The following is a 16025-nucleotide window of genomic DNA, read 5'->3' as shown; positions in this document are numbered from 1 at the left end:
ATACTCTGCAGCGGAGTAGCACATTGCCATTCCTGAAATGTATTGAAAGGTTGCTATCCAATGGTCCACCTACTTACCTGAGCGTGTCTGACGCCAAGCGGCCAGCCCGGATTAGATTCGCGGGCGGGTCGGAAATTTTCTCCGCTCAGGGGCCGGCTGTTGTGTTACCCTCATCATCATATCATCATCATTGGCACTCAAGCCGACCGATGTGGGGTCTAATAAAAAGCAACTCGGCGGCCGAGTTTCACCAGGTGGTGACTTCCGGCCATCAGTGCCACACGACCATTTCATTTCACTACGCTGTGGGTCAAAACCTCACTAGTCGTTTGAAGAGATTATCAAGCGTCGCTTAATTAGACTGATTACAACATACAAAGAGACATGTAAGCAGCCATTCCAGTCGCGATTGGAACTAAAAGAAACCCTAAAGGGTGGAGCCATTCTAAGTACGTTCTGTCACGCACAGGAAAGTAATTTGCAGAGTCTTTATGTGTTGTATGTAGATTCAGGTCCAGATGGTTCGCAAGTGAAGTGAAGGACGAGGCGCGGGAGCGCTCACCTGGACGACGCCGACAACAATGGCGCAGTCGCTGGGGTCCATGGAGGTGCCGGCGGCCACAAAGATGGGCACGGAGAAGAAGATGATGATGTTGACGCCGGACAGCTGCTGCCCCAGCTGCAGGCCCACGCCGATTGCCAGGCCTCGCACCGCCGCGCGAGACGTGAACATGTCCCGCAGAGAGCCAGTGCGCTCCTTAGTCTCCGTCACAGACTGTAGCAAAAAAACAAAAGTAAAACAGAAAAGTCAGAGTGGTTCATATTAACACTGTGTGGCGCTTTTTCCACCTTCTGAGAACCCATAGTCCCTTAGGCCGGTGTTACTCTACCAAATTTCTTTGTCCAATGTCTTTGTCAAATATCTTTGTCAAAGAAATATGATGGTGAAACAGGGAACTTTGTCAAATGTCGTCAAATATTTGACCAAATCTAGGGCCTCGCTGTACATTTGATCAAAGAAGTCGCTTGTCTTCTGTTCACTGCAATGTGACATGTTACCACATGGAGCGCTAGCATCGCTACAGCTTTCTGTCATGCATAGTGTTTTTATAAACATTGCTGGTAAATACAATTGGTGTGTACCGACAACTACAGAATTAATAGAGATGTATAAAGCTGATGAGGCGCTTTACAACGTGAAGCACCCTGAATACAAAAATAGATTAAGAAGATTGGAGACCTAACCTAAGCTAACCTAACCTAACTCTCTCCTGTAGCAAGGAATCGGTGTGTTACAGTGAGCCTGTCTTCTGCAGATGTAGCAGTTCTTAAGTGAATATTGTGCTTTGTGATATGAGGATACACTTCACTGAGCACATACAGAAATATATGCTCTTCCATTCTTAAGTAATTGATGTACGACTTGACGTCTTCCACTATAAGCTCATGTAACAAGTTTTGTTGAATGCTCTTATTGTGTCGTCGTAAAACCCACGACTTCACCCAGGTACGCCCCCTTTCTTTTTCCCTGCTTCTCTTCTGCACGTGCACACAGTGCAGTTGTGGTACATGCAACTGCTGCGGTTAATAGCACGTTGTTGCTGTCAGCCATCTTGAACTTTGACGAAAAATACACTCCTGGAAGTTGAAATAAGAACACCGTGAATTCATTGTCCCAGGAAGGGGAAACCTTATTGACACATTCCTGGGGTCAGATACATCACATGATCACACTGACAGAACCACAGGCACATAGACACAGGCAACATACCATGCACAATGTCGGCACTAGTACAGTGTATATCCACCTTTCGCAGCAATGCAAGCTGCTATTCTCCCATGGAGACGATCGTAGAGATGCTGGATGTAGTCCTGTGGAACGGCTTGCCATGCCATTTCCACCTGGCGCCTCAGTTGGACCAGCGTTCGTGCTGGACGTGCAGACCGCGTGAGACGACGCTTCATCCAGTCCCAAACATGCTCAATGGGGGACAGATCCGGAGATCTTGCTGGCCAGGGTAGTTGACTTACACCTTCTAGAGCACGCTGGGTGGCACGGGATACATGCGGACGTGCATTGTCCTGTTGGAACAGCAAGTTCCCTTGCCGGTCTAGGAATGGTAGAACGATGGGTTCGATGACGGTTTGGATGTACCGTGCACTATTCAGTGTCCCCTCGACGATCACCAGTGGTGTACGGCCAGTGTAGGAGATCGCTCCCCACACCATGATGCCGGGTGTTGGCCCTGTGTGCCTCGGTCGTATGCAGTCCTGATTGTGGCGCTCACCTGCACGGCGCCAAACACGCATACGACCATCATTGGCACCAAGGCAGAAGCGACTCTCATCGCTGAAGACGACACGTCTCCATTCGTCCCTCCATTCACGCCTGTCGCGACACCACTGGAGGCGGGCTGCACGATGTTGGGGCGTGAGCGGAAGACGGCCTAACGGTGTGCGGGACCGTAGCCCAGCTTCATGGAGACGGTTGCGAATGGTCCTCGCCGATACCCCAGGAGCAACAGTGTCCCTAATTTGCTGGGAAGTGGCGGTGCGGTCCCCTACGGCACTGCGTAGGATCCTACGGTCTTGGCGTGCATCCGTGCGTCGCTGCGGTCCGGTCCCAGGTCGACGGGCACGTGCACCTTCCGCCGACCACTGGCGACAACATCGATGTACTGTGGAGACCTCACGCCCCACGTGTTGAGCAATTCGGCGGTACGTCCACCCGGCCTCCCGCATGCCCACTATACGCCCTCGCTCAAAGTCCGTCAACTGCACATACGGTTCACGTCCACGCTGTCGCGGCATGCTACCAGTGTTAAAGACTGCGATGGAGCTCCGTATGCCACGGCAAACTGGCTGACACTGACGGCGGCGGTGCACAAATGCTGCGCAGCTAGCGCCATTCGACGGCCAACACCGCGGTTCCTGGTGTGTCCGCTGTGCCGTGCGTGTGATCATTGCTTGTACAGCCCTCTCGCAGTGTCCGGAGCAAGTATGGTGGGTCTGACACACCGGTGTCAATGTGTTCTTTTTTCCATTTCCAGGAGTGTATAATGACAGCGTTACCTCAAAGATCTTTGTCAAATATTATTGACCGAATATTTGATTACATCTTTGATCAAATCTTTGACAAAGAAATTTGATAGTGTAATACCGGCCTTACTGCCAATAGTCTGATAAATAACAATGCTCAAATGTACAGTTCCACCTCTAAAGCAGTTCCCAACGATATTTCAGTTTCGCCTCAAACACTCCATCACGAACTGCAGCCACTATTCCCTGCAAATCTTTTTTTATGTTAGTTCCATGAAATTCTCTACCATTACACATACAGGATGGAGCTAAACTTCTGAAATTCATCACACTCATCCTCTAAGGGTTTTTGTATAAAGAACTCGTTGTCCACGGTGCCTTGGTACAGATTAATAACGTAATTAGAGTGTTTTCGATTGCTACCCCATTTACCTTCTTTTTGTGAAACTGATTTCACAACACGATACCTAGATCAGTGGTAATCAACCTGGTCCCTACCACCCGCTAGTGGACGTTCCAGACTTGATAGTGGGCGGTGAGCAGTTGGGAGTCAAAGATATTTTCATTACATTCTCATGAAATTTGACGTAAACAGTTTGGTAAGCTATTATTATATGTTTCAACTTGTTGGAACTCTGATTTATGAATTTTATAACGTCAAGTTACTTTCCTACATTGTAAATTACCACTACTGTAGAAATGGTGGTCGGTTGGAAAATTTTGTTACCATCATAGGTACAAAAGCACGAGGTAGAAAAAGTTGACTACCCATGACCTAGAGTAAAGCAACAATAATGGTTCAAATGGCTCAGAGCACTATAGGACTTAATTGCTGAAGTCATCAGTCCCCTATAACTTAGAACTACTTAAACCTAACTAACCTAAGGACATCACACACATCCATGTCCGAGGCAGTATTCGAACCTGCGACCGTAGCGGTCGCGCGGTTCCAGGCTGTAGCGCCTAGAACCGCTCGGCCACTCCGGCCGGCTAAAGCAACAAACTTCAGGTGAAGTACGTACACAATTTGTTCTGTCAGTGCACAGTACAGTGCCTAACTAACGCGTACCTCTTCCCCTGCAAGTACTGTTGTGAATGTTGAGCGTCGTAATCACTGTTAACGTACAACCAACATCTCATTCCGCCTTTCTCCCGTATCGGCACAGGGTAGGTTCAAATGGTCCAAATGGCTCTGAGCACTATGGGACTCAACGTCTGAGGTCATTAGTCCCCTAGAACTTAGAACTAGTTAAACCTAACTAACCTAAGGACATCACAAACATCCATACCCGAGGCAGGATTCGAACCTGCGACCGTAGCGGTCTTGCGGTTCCAGACTGCAGCGCCTTTAAAACCGCACGGCCACTTCGGCCGGCGCTCAGGGTCGGCATGATTGTTTACGGATTTGGCGTGGTTAACTTAACGGGTGGTAAGATGCCCTTCCTGTCTCCACCCCCCTGCACCGTGGACGCAATATTTGTACTCCAGCAATTTACGTGTAGTGTCATTCGTGTGGAAGTAAGCGAAAGTTTTCCTAAATGTTTGCGAATCATATAACTGTGTCTGAGCTTGAGTACAGAATGATATTCACCTAGTGGGATGTGGAAAACCACCTAAATACAACATTCAAAGTGGCTGGCACAACGACCCTCGTCGTCAGGGCGGATTCGATCCGGTACAGGTGCATCTCCCCGTTCCCGTATGTGAATCGTAAACTGTGCATTACTATTGTCAAAAGCAAAATCCGTGAATGAGTGGAATAAGTTTCCTACCAAATAAGACACATAGCTCATACCAACAACATTCGCACTGTAGTGTAGATATTTTCAGTCCAGTTCAAATATCCTGGCAAAGGGGGGTAAGAAATCGAACGAAGTGCAAATGTTCTGTAACGAGCCACCACAGACCACGGTTCCCTTGTAGCAAAACATTCATACAATGTCCCTGAGCAACCTTCATTATTTATGAACTTTGATTGTATTCAATTACCTCTATAAAATTTATCTGGTTGTTGTTGTTGTTGTTGTTGTGGTCTTCAGTCCTGAGACTGGTTTGATGCAGCTCTCCGTTCTACTCTATCCTGTGCAAGCTTCTTCATCTCCCAGTATCTACTGCAACCTACATCCTTCTGAATCTGCTTACTGTATTCATCTCATGGTCTCCATCTAAGATTTTTACCCTCCACGCTGCCATCCAATATTAAATTGGTGATCCCATGATGCCTCAGAACATATCCTACCAACCGATCCCTTCTTCTAGTCAAATTTTGCCACAAACTACTCTTCTCCCCAATCCTCTTCAATAGCTCCCCATTAGTTATGTGATCTACCCGTCTAATCTTCAGCATTCTTCTGTAGCACCACATTTCGAAAGCTTCTATTCTCTTCTTGTCCAAACTATTTATCGTCCATGTTTCACATCCATACATGGCTACACTCCAAACAAATACTTTCAGAAACGACTTCCTGACACTTAAATCTATACTCGATATTAACAAATTTATCTTCTTCGGAAACGCTTTCCTTGCCATTGCCAGTCTACATTTTATATCCTCTCTACTTCGACCATCATCAGTTATTTTGCTCCCCAAATAGCAACCCTTCTTTACTACTTTAAGTGTCTCATTTCCTAATCTAATTCCCTCATCATCACCCGAGTTAACTCGACTATATTCCATTAGCCTCTTTTTTGCTTTTGTTGATGTTCATCTTATATCCTCCTTTCAAGACATTGCTCTTCCAACTTCTTTGCTGTCTCTGACAGAATTACAATGTCATCGGCGAACCTTAAAGTTTTTATTTCTTCTCCATGGATTTTAATTCCTACTCCGAATATTTCTTTTGTTTCCCTTACTGCTTGCTCAATATACAGATTGAATAACATCGGGGAGAGGCTACAACACTGTCACACTCCCTTCCCAACCACTGCTTCCCTTTCATGTCATTCGACTCTTATAACTGCCATCATATTTCTTTACAAATTGTAAATAGCCTTTCGCTCCCTGTATTTTACCCCTGCCACCTTCAGAATCTGAAAGAGAGTATTCCAGTCAACATTGTCAAAAGCTTTCTCAAAGTCTACAAATGCTAGTAACGTAGGTTTGCCTTTCCTTAATCTATCTTCTAAGATAAGACTTAGGGTCAGTATTGCCTCACGTGTTCCAATATTTCTACGGAATCCAAACTGATCTTCCCCGAGGTCGGCATCTACTAGTTTTTCCATAAGTCTGTAAAGAATTCGCGTTAGTGTGATGCAGCCGTGACTTATTTAACTGATAGTTCGGTAATTTTCACATCTGTCAACACCTGCTTTCTTTGGAATTGGAATTATTATATTATTCTTGAAGTCTGAAGGTATTTCGCCTGTCTCATACATCTTGCTCACCAGATGATAGAGTTTTGTAAGGGCTGGCTCTCCCAAGGCTGTCAGTAGTTCTTATAAAATGTTGTCTATTCCCGGGGCCTTGTTTCGACTTAGGTCTTTCAGTGCTCTGTCAAACTCATCACGCAGTATCATATCTCCCATTTCATCTTCATCTACATCCTCTTCCATTTCCATAATATTGTCCTCAAGTACTACGCCCTTGTATAGACCTTCTATATACTCCTTCCACCTTTCTGCTTTCGCTTCTTTGCTTAGAACTGGGTTTCCATCAAAGCTCTTGATATTCATGCAAGTGGGTCTCCTTTCTCCAAAGGTCTCTTTAATTTTCCTGTAGGCAGTATCTATCTTTCCCCTAGTGAGATAAGCCTCTACATCCTTACATTTGTCCTCTAGCCATCCCTGCTTAGCCATTTTGCACTTCCTGTCGATCTCATTTTTGAGAAGTTTGTATTCCTTTTTGCCAGCTTCATTTACTGCGTTTTTATATTTTCTCCTTTCATCAATTAAATTCAATATTTCTTCTGTTACCCAAGGGTTTCTACTAGCCCTCGTCTTTTTACCTATTTGATCCTCTGCTGCCTTCACTATTTCATCCCTCAAAGCTACCCATTCTTCTTCTACTGTATTTCTTTCCCCCATTCCTGTCAATTGTTCCCTTATGCTCTTCCTGAAACTCTGTGCAACCTCTGCTTTAGTCAGTTTATCCAGGTCCCATCTCCTTAAATTCCCACCTTTTTGCAGTTTCTTCAGTTTTAATCTGCATTTCATAACCAATAGATTGTGGTCAAAGTCCACATCTGCCCCTGGAAATGTCTTACAATTTAAAACCTGGTTCCTAAATCTATGTCTTACCATTATATAATCTATCTGAAACCTCTTAGTGTCTCCAGGCTTCTTCCATGTATACAACATTCTTTTATGATTTTTGAACCAAGTGTTAGCTATGATTAAGTTGTGCTCTGTGCAAAATTCTACCAGGCGGCTTCCTCTTTCATTTCCTACTCCCAATCCATATTCACCTACTACGTTTCCTCCTCTCCCTTTTCCTACTACCGAATTCCAGTCACCCAAAACTATTTAATCTTCGTCAACCTTCACTATCCGAATCATTTCTTTAACCTTATAACGTCATCCTACATTTCATCAATTTCTGCGTCATCTGCAGAGCTAGTTGGCATATAAACTTGTACTACTGTAGTAGGCGTGGGCTTCGTGTCTATCTTGGCCACAATAATGCGTTCACTATGCAGTTTGTAGTAGCTTACCCGCACTCCTATTTTTTTATTCATTATTCAACCTACTCCTGCATTACCCCTATTTGACTTTGTATTTATAGCCCTGTATTCGCCTAACCAAAAGTCTTGTTGCTCCTACCACCGAACGTCACTAATCCTACTATATCTAACTTTAACCTATCCATTTCCCTTTTTAAATTTTCTAACCTACCTGCCTGATTTAGGGATCTGACATTCCACCTTCTGATCCGTAGAACACCAGTTTTCTTCCTCCCTGATAACGACGTCCTCCTGAGTAGTCCCCGCCAGGTGATCCGAATGGCGGACTATTTTACCTCCGGAATATTTTACCCAAGAGTACGCCATCATCATTTAAACATACAGTAAAGCTGCAAGCCCTCGGGAAAAATTACGGCTGTAGTTTCCCCTTTATTTCAACCGTTCGCAGTATCAGCACAGCAAGGCCATTTTGGGTAGTGTTACCTGGTAAGGGACCCATATCAAATGTTCAAATGCGCCGGCCGCGGTGGCCGTGCGGTTCTAGGCGCTTCAGTCCGGAACCACGTGACTGCTTCGGTCGCAGGTTCGAATCCTGCCTCGGGCATGGATGTGTGTGATTTCCTTAGGTTAGTTAGGTTTAAGTAGTTCTAAGTTCTAGGGGACTGATGACCTAAGATGTTAAGTCCCATAGTGCTCAGAGCCATTTTTTTTGTTCAAATGCATGCTGAATTCCTAAGGGTCCAAACTGCTGAGGTCATCGGTCCCAAGACTTACACATTACTTGAACTAACTTATGCTAACAACAACACACACACCCATGTCCGAGGGAGGACTCGAACCTCCGGCGGAATGGGCCGCGCAAATCCGTGACATGACGCATCAAACCGCGCGGCCACGCCCTGCGGCGGGCCCATATAGAGGGGTAATAGTCATGGGGCAAACGAGTATTTTCCGAGCTACCTCCTTCGTAGTGGAGTAGCCATCCTGGTGTAGTCCTGTTTCATTCTGTACTGAGTAGTCGCACTGTTGGAAAACTGTAGCGAAATGTAGGAAGACCTGCAAATGATTGACGTTTGGTGCAGGAACCGGCAGTTCAGCCTAAACGTAAAGGAAAGCAAAAAATAGCGCATAAATGGATGGAAATAACTGTGTTTATTACACAAGTATCGATCACATTTCCGTGAGCGTGTGTTGGTATTTAAAGTGGAGCGATCAGATAAAACAAATCTTAGGAAAGGAAGATGCCAGAGGCCGGCCGAAGTGGCCGTGCGGTTCTAGGCGCTGCAGTCTGGAACCGCGAGATCGCTACGGTCGCAGGTTCGAATCCTCCCTCGGGCATGGATGTGTGTGATGTCCTTAAGTTAGTTAGGTTTAACTAGTTCTAAGTTCTAGGGGACTAATGACCTCAGAAGTTAAGTCCCATAGTGCTCAGATCCATTTGAACCATTTTTTTTAAGATGCCAGACACTGAGTCACTAGAACAGTCATCAGGAAAAATTTCTCAAATTTTATTTTTGTTGGTGTCCACATCTTCAATGGGTTTTGAGAATGAAAACGTGCACCAGCATTTTATGAGAATTTGATATGAAGCATGAAGTTAAAATACACTATGTGATCAGAAATATTCGGACACCTGGCTGGAAATGACATACAAGCTCGTGGCGCCCTACATCTGTAATGCTGGAATTCATGTTGGCCCACTCTTAGCCTTGATGACAGTTTCCACTCTCGCAGGCACACATTCTCTCAGGTGCTGGAAGGTTTCTTGGGGAATAGCAGCCCATTCTTCACGGAGCGCTGCACTGAGGAGTAGTATTGATGTTGGTCGGTGAGGCCTGGCACGAACTCGGCGTTTCAAATCATCCCAAAGGTGTTCTACAGGATTCAGGTCAGGACTCTGTGCAGGCCAGTCCATTACAGAGATGTTATTTTCGTGTAACCACTCCGTAACAGGCCGTGCATTATAAACAGGCGCTCGATCGTGTTGAAAGATGCAGTCGCCATCCCCTCATTGCTCTTCAACAGATGGAAACAAGAATGTGTTTAAAACATCAATCAAGGCCCGTCCTGTGATAGCGCCACGCAAAACAACAACGGGTGTAAGCCCCCTCCATGAAAAACACAACCACGCGAAAACACCAGCGCCTCCGAATTTTACTGTTGGCACTATACACGCTGGCAGATGACATTCACTAGGGATTCGTCATACGCACACCCTGCCATCGGATCGCCACATTGTGTACCGTAATTCGTCACTCTACACAACGTTTCTCCACTGTTCAATCGTCCAATTTTTCTGCTCCTTACACCAAGCGAGGCATCGTTTGACATTCACCGGCGTGATGTGCGGCTTACGAGGAGCTGCTCGACTATGAAATCCAAGTTTTCTCACCTATAGCCTAACTGTCACAGTACTTGCAGTGGATCCTGATGCAGTTTGGAATTCCTGTGTAATGGTCTGGATAGATGTTCTCCTATTACACATTACGACCCTCTTCAACTGTAGCCAGTCTGTGCCAGTCAATAGACGAGGTAGGCGTCTACACTTTTGTGCTGTACGCGTCCTTCACGTTTCAACTTCACTATCGCATCGGAAACAGTGTACCAATGCATGTTTAGGTGTGTGGAAATCTCGCTCACACACAAGTGGCACCCAATCACCTGACCACGTTCGAAGTCAGTGAGTTCCGTGGAGCGCCCCATTCTGCTCTCACACGATGTCTAATGACTAGTGAGGTCGCTGATATGGAGTACCTGGCAGTAGATGGCAGCACAATTCACCTAATATGAAAAATGTATGTTTTTGGGTGTTTCTGGGTACTTTTGATCACATGGTGTATGTACTTGAAAATGACCCGCAGTTGAAACTAGCCAACTGAACAGATAATAAAGAGAAAACAGCCTACTTGGACCATGTTTTCATTCTTTGAATCCTCAGGAGGTCTAGTCCTCCAACGAAAGAGGTAGCATACGAAACGCTCACTTGTCGCGTACTTGAGTATTACAATTTGGTATGGAGCCCTCATCAAATAATGATGTTGGAGCTAATAGCGAATATTCAAAGAAGAGCAGCGGATTTTATTTACCACATGGAATTACGTTTTATTGGAGACATATTGAATCTCAGTTTTATCTTCTACAGCTATAGAAGCTGGAATAATGGATTAAAATTTGTGCTAAGGTTAGAACTTGAACCCAATTCTGATTCTTATTAGCCAATTGTATCATACACTACATAATACTGCCATTTTAGCCGGCCGCTGTGGCTGAGTGGTTCTAGACGCTTCAGTCAGGAACCGCGCTGCTGCTGCGGTCACAGGTTCGAATCCTGCCTCGGGCATGGATGTGTGTGGTGTCCTTAGGATAGTTAGGTTTAAGTAGTGCTAAGTCTAGGGAACTGATGACATCAGATGTTAAGTCCCATAGTGCTTAGAGCCATTTGAACCATTTTAGAGCCATTTCAGCTAACATTACTGCAACATGGACTACTCTAGTCCAAGACCTGCCTAACACAAACTTAAATTCACACCCTAACCCATCCTGATTTTCCCCTTTTTGAACAGTCAGCGTCACTGAGGTTCTCCGATATCGAAATAGCACTCCAGATTTGTACATAATGAGGAAATCCTACCTGTAACTCAAGTGTATGTGATTTATTCAAAAATGGTTCAAATGGCTCTGAGCACTATGCGACTTAATTTCTGAGGTCATCAGTCGCCTAGAACTTAGAACTAATTAAACCTAAGGACATCACACACATCCACGCCCGAGGCAGGATTCGGCTCCAGACTGTAGCGCCTAGAACCGCACGGCCACTTCGGCCGGCTGTGATTTATCGATCTGATAGAATTAATTTTCGTGGAGACATATAAAGTCTCAAATTTATCTTCGATAAGGACAGAAGCTGAAGTAGTTAATTCAAATTTGTGCAGAGAGCGGGACTTGATCCTTGGCTTCCTGCATACTATGCAGCTGTGTTATCCACTATATGACCCTGGCAGTGTGTTTCAGAGAGCTGCATAGTCTGCCCTTGGTTTGTGCTACGGAGGGCACTGGATTAGGGTAGTCTATGCATGTATGCTGCGCCACAAAGCAACGTGCCGTAGTGGATAACACATGTGCCTAGTAAGCAGGAGACTTGGGTTCAATCCCAGCCTTGGTACAAATTTCAATTAACTACTTCTGGCTCTATCCTTATGGAGTATTTCGTTTAGTTCGTTTAGAAAACAGCACAGTGACGTTCATCCATCTACAGTGACAGAAGCTACAAGAGAGTACAGAATATCACGGAGATTTTCACGTACGTACCTAGAAGACATACGTTACGTAAATCTCGCGAAAATTTGACGAAGGTAACATCAGAGAAGAGCAAGCTCTCACGGAGGCTCGCTAATAGCCGTTCTGCCCGTGCATCACTCACGACTGAAATAGGGAAGGTGTGAAGTGACAAGGTACCCGAAGCACCGTCTGCCACAAACTGTAAGATGACTTTCTCGTTACAGGTGTAAATTTAGATAGTACCGCAAACCTCGTCAACAGTTCGTGGTCTTCCTGTTAACTTTGCTGTCTCTTGGCTCCGGCGCTCCGTGCTCGAATTCCAGCGATGTTGTGGATTTTGTCGGCTGAGCACTGCTTCTATGTATCGTTCTCATTTTCTCATCGTCATCATCATCATCGACGTGCAAGTCGTCCATGCGACATCAAGTACAAAGACCTGCAACAGGCGGGCGAACGCACCGGAGATGGTCTCCTGACCAATAATGCCATACGCACACTGCATACCTCAGTCAATAAAATGCTTCTGGGTTTGAGGCCGCATATTCAGCTGTAATACGGATTCTACAGTTGATAATGCGGCCTCATACCCAGAATAATTTTATTGCCTGTGACAGCGGCCGCAGAAGCCTACGTTTACATGCTGGTTACCTCATTGGCCCGACGGTATTTCAGGTTTTATAGTGTCAGTATAATATGTCTCTAAAGTTTTTTCTAAAACACATGTTCCATTTAGAAAATTGCTCTCTGTTTCCAAGGTCTGGTACAGTTAGAGGCAGACCTATAGGAGGGGGGTCTGGCGAAAGGGAGGGTAGGTGGGGGTTGCATTCACGGTTCGTTGTTGCTCTACATATATCTTGCTGTAACCCAAGTTTTAAACAGATACATCAACGATTTTGATGCAATAGTAGTAAAATGTATAAAATCTTTATATGTTAATAATAATTTGTTTATTTCGATGCTTAGTACATCGTTTGAATACAACTATCAGGAAACTGTAGCTGAGAGGAATACATTTGAAAAGCAATCGTCTAAAAATTTTAAAAGTACCTGTGTCATGTAATTGATGTAGGAACTATGATTGCAACAGTGTTGCACAATTTTCATAATTTCATAATATATGCGGTATAAGATCGATGTATGCACTCATCATTATCAGTATTTAAGTTAGCACAGAGCTGGTGGGCACAGGTTTTGAGGCTATTGCTATACAAATGGCGCAGTGCAGTTTCTTTCAGTCGTTTACACTTACTTTAGAGGATGTCCGTCTTTCTCTCATTTTTTATTAGTAGTGGAAGGTTTTACCATTTCATTTGTCCTTACTCTGTTTCCTGTGGTTTGCTAGATGTATTGGTGGACTTATGAAACATGTTGGATTTCTTATTGCTGGTAGGTAGGATCAGGCCGCCTTTACCTGGCCAGAATGTTTGTACAGGCCACAAGCACATCCTCGTGGGTAATCCGTCATGCAAGCAACTGAAATTTGTCTTGTGTTAAAAAAACTTTGTTATTATCTAAAATTTCTTGGCATTTTCTGGGGTTTTAGTCTTCTTTCCGCTAGATTTTCTGAAAAAATTTGACCGTCCGGTGTGGCCGAGCGGTTCTAAGCGCTTCACCCTGGAACCGCGCGACCGCTACGGTCGCAGGTTCGGATCCTGCCTCGGGCATGGATCTGTATGATGTCCTTAGGTTAGTTAGGTTTAAGTAGTTCTAAGTTCTAGGGGACTGATAACCTCAGACGTTAAGTCCCATAGTGCTTGGACCCATTTGAACCATTTGAAAAAATTTGAAATTAAAACGTATCAAAACATAAGCCCTTTTAGTAAAATGCTCTTTGACGGGAGCTGAGGTCACGACTCCTGTCAGTCCCATTTGGAACCACGCCTGGCTACATTAGGCTTGAAACCTCCCCTTAGAAAAATTTATGAAGTACTGTGCTGGTAAACCCCTTACGTTATTTGATTTTCAAACAGCTGAGAAAAACTGAACGTACTCAGACTGTTCTCTCTTTACTTATTTTGATCATCACTAAACTGACACACGATATTTTTTTAGCACAACGCAAGGGGGCTATGTAAGTAGGCCGTTTAGGTTTTTATGTTGGTAACGTCACGTAGCGCTCTGTATGAAAATCACTGGCTGTGCTGGGTGCAGTCTGCGGCTGGTTGGCATTGTTGGAATATTCGCTATTGTAGTGTTTGGGAGTTGGATGTGAACAGCGCGTAGCGTTTTGCAGTTGGAGGTGAGCCGTCAGCAGTGGTGGATGTGGGGAGAGAGAGGGCAGAGTTTTGAGAGAGAACGATCTGGACGTGTGTCCGTCAGAAAAAGGAAATTTGTAAGACTGGAAGTCATGAACTGATATATATATTATGACTTTTGAACACTATTAAGGTAAATACATTGTTTGTTCTCTTTCAAAATCTTTCATTTGGTAACTATGCCTATCAGTAGTTAGTGCCTTCAGTAGTTAGAATCCTGTATTGAGCTGGCAGTATTGGCGCTCGCTGTATTGCAGTAGTTCGAGAAACGAAGATTTTTGTGAGGTAAGTGATTCATGAAAGGTATAGGTTATTGTTAGTCAGGGCCATTCTTTTTTAGGGACAATTGAAAGTCATATTGCGTTGCCGTAAAAAAATATTGTGTGTCAGTTTAGTGATGATTTGAATAAGTAAAGAGAGAAATGTCTGAGTACTTTCAGTTTTGCTCAGCTGTTTGAAAATCAAATAAGGTAAGGGGTTTCCAGCACAGTAATTCATAAATTTTTCTAAGGGCAGGTTTCAGGCTGTACAGGGGATCAACAAAAATACTGAGGCACCAAACACACATTGCTACGCCTAAAACGGTGTTGAAAACCATTGGCGTTCAAAATAGATCCCACTTGTCTCGAAAAGGATAAACACAGGTTCTGTACGGTTCTTAAGTGAATCTTATGTAATTATTACTGCAAAATAGTGACGATTTTGGGTGCAGACAGTGGAGTTGGAGAGCAATCAGGCAGCATTCTTACCAAAGTAGACCACAATGGCTGCGTCATATTGGGATCTGGTGACTGTATTCGCCAGAGATGTGACACAATTCATCCTCATTCGCACAAAACACGTCCAGGATAATGCGAGCTGTTTAATTAGACACCCTGTCGTCTTGAAGCACATGACCACCGTCTAAGAAAGCACATTGTGCCATGAGATGGACCAGATCACCCAAAATGATCGCATAATCCTTGGCAATAACAGGACATTGCAAAGTAACCATGGGGCCCGTGGAGCACTGCAATACGACTGCCCAAATCATGACCGAACCCCCGCCTTGTTTCAGTCTTAGGACTTAAAATAGGCCAGAAGCTGAAAACATCGTGAAACAAGATTCGTCCGACCAAATGACATTTTCCCATTGCTCAGTAGTCCGGGTTTTATGGCTTCGGCATCAGTGATGAGTGGTTTCGGTATTCCAGCTCGACTTGAAATTCCCTGCTTATGGAGCTCCATGCTGGTTGTTTTGGTGCTCACAGAGTTCGTGAGTGTGACATTCAGTAATGTAATTACTTTTCCAGTTGTCTTTGTCCTATTTTGCCTGAAAATCTTCAATGACGTCTATCACGATCACTCAGCACATCCTTTCATCTGCTTTCTGACTTAGTGAATGATAATTTTCCGCTTTCCCTGTGTTGTTGTTGTGGTCTTCAGTCCAGAGACTGGTTTGATGCAGCTCTCCATGCTATTCTATCCTGTGCAAGCTTCTTCATCTCCCAGTACTTACTGCAACCTACATCCTTCTGAATCTGCTTAGTGTATTGATCTCTTGGTCTCCCTCTACGATTTTTACCCTCCACGCTGCCGTCCAATGCTAAATTTGTGATTCCTTGATGCCTCAAAACATGTCCTACCAACCGATCCCTTCTTCTACTCAAGTTGTGCCACAAACTTCTCTTCTCCCCAATCCTATTCAATACCTCCTCATTAGTTACGTGATCTACCCATCTAATCTTCAGCATTCTTCTGTAGTACCACATTTCGAAAGCTTCTATTCTCTTCTTGTCCAAACTATTTATCGTCCACGTTTCACTTCCATACATGGCTACATTCCATACAAATA

At 44.6% G+C, this 16025-nt stretch overlaps 1 protein-coding gene across 1 annotated transcript in view; it reads right to left on the bottom strand.

Annotated features, from left to right (window-relative positions):
* The window catches only part of LOC124606061 (facilitated trehalose transporter Tret1-like), a 59914-nt gene that overhangs the window by 12108 nt on the left and 31781 nt on the right, over nucleotides 1-16025 (bottom strand). The window contains exon 4 of the mRNA XM_047138023.1: nucleotides 563-775. Coding sequence (XP_046993979.1) covers nucleotides 563-775 — 213 coding nt within the window. The remainder of the gene's footprint in view (nucleotides 1-562; nucleotides 776-16025) is intronic.

Source organism: Schistocerca americana, chromosome 3 (assembly GCF_021461395.2).
Source record: "Schistocerca americana isolate TAMUIC-IGC-003095 chromosome 3, iqSchAmer2.1, whole genome shotgun sequence".
Lineage (NCBI taxonomy): Eukaryota > Metazoa > Arthropoda > Insecta > Orthoptera > Acrididae > Schistocerca > Schistocerca americana.
This window is presented reverse-complemented; position numbering and strand designations above follow the sequence as displayed.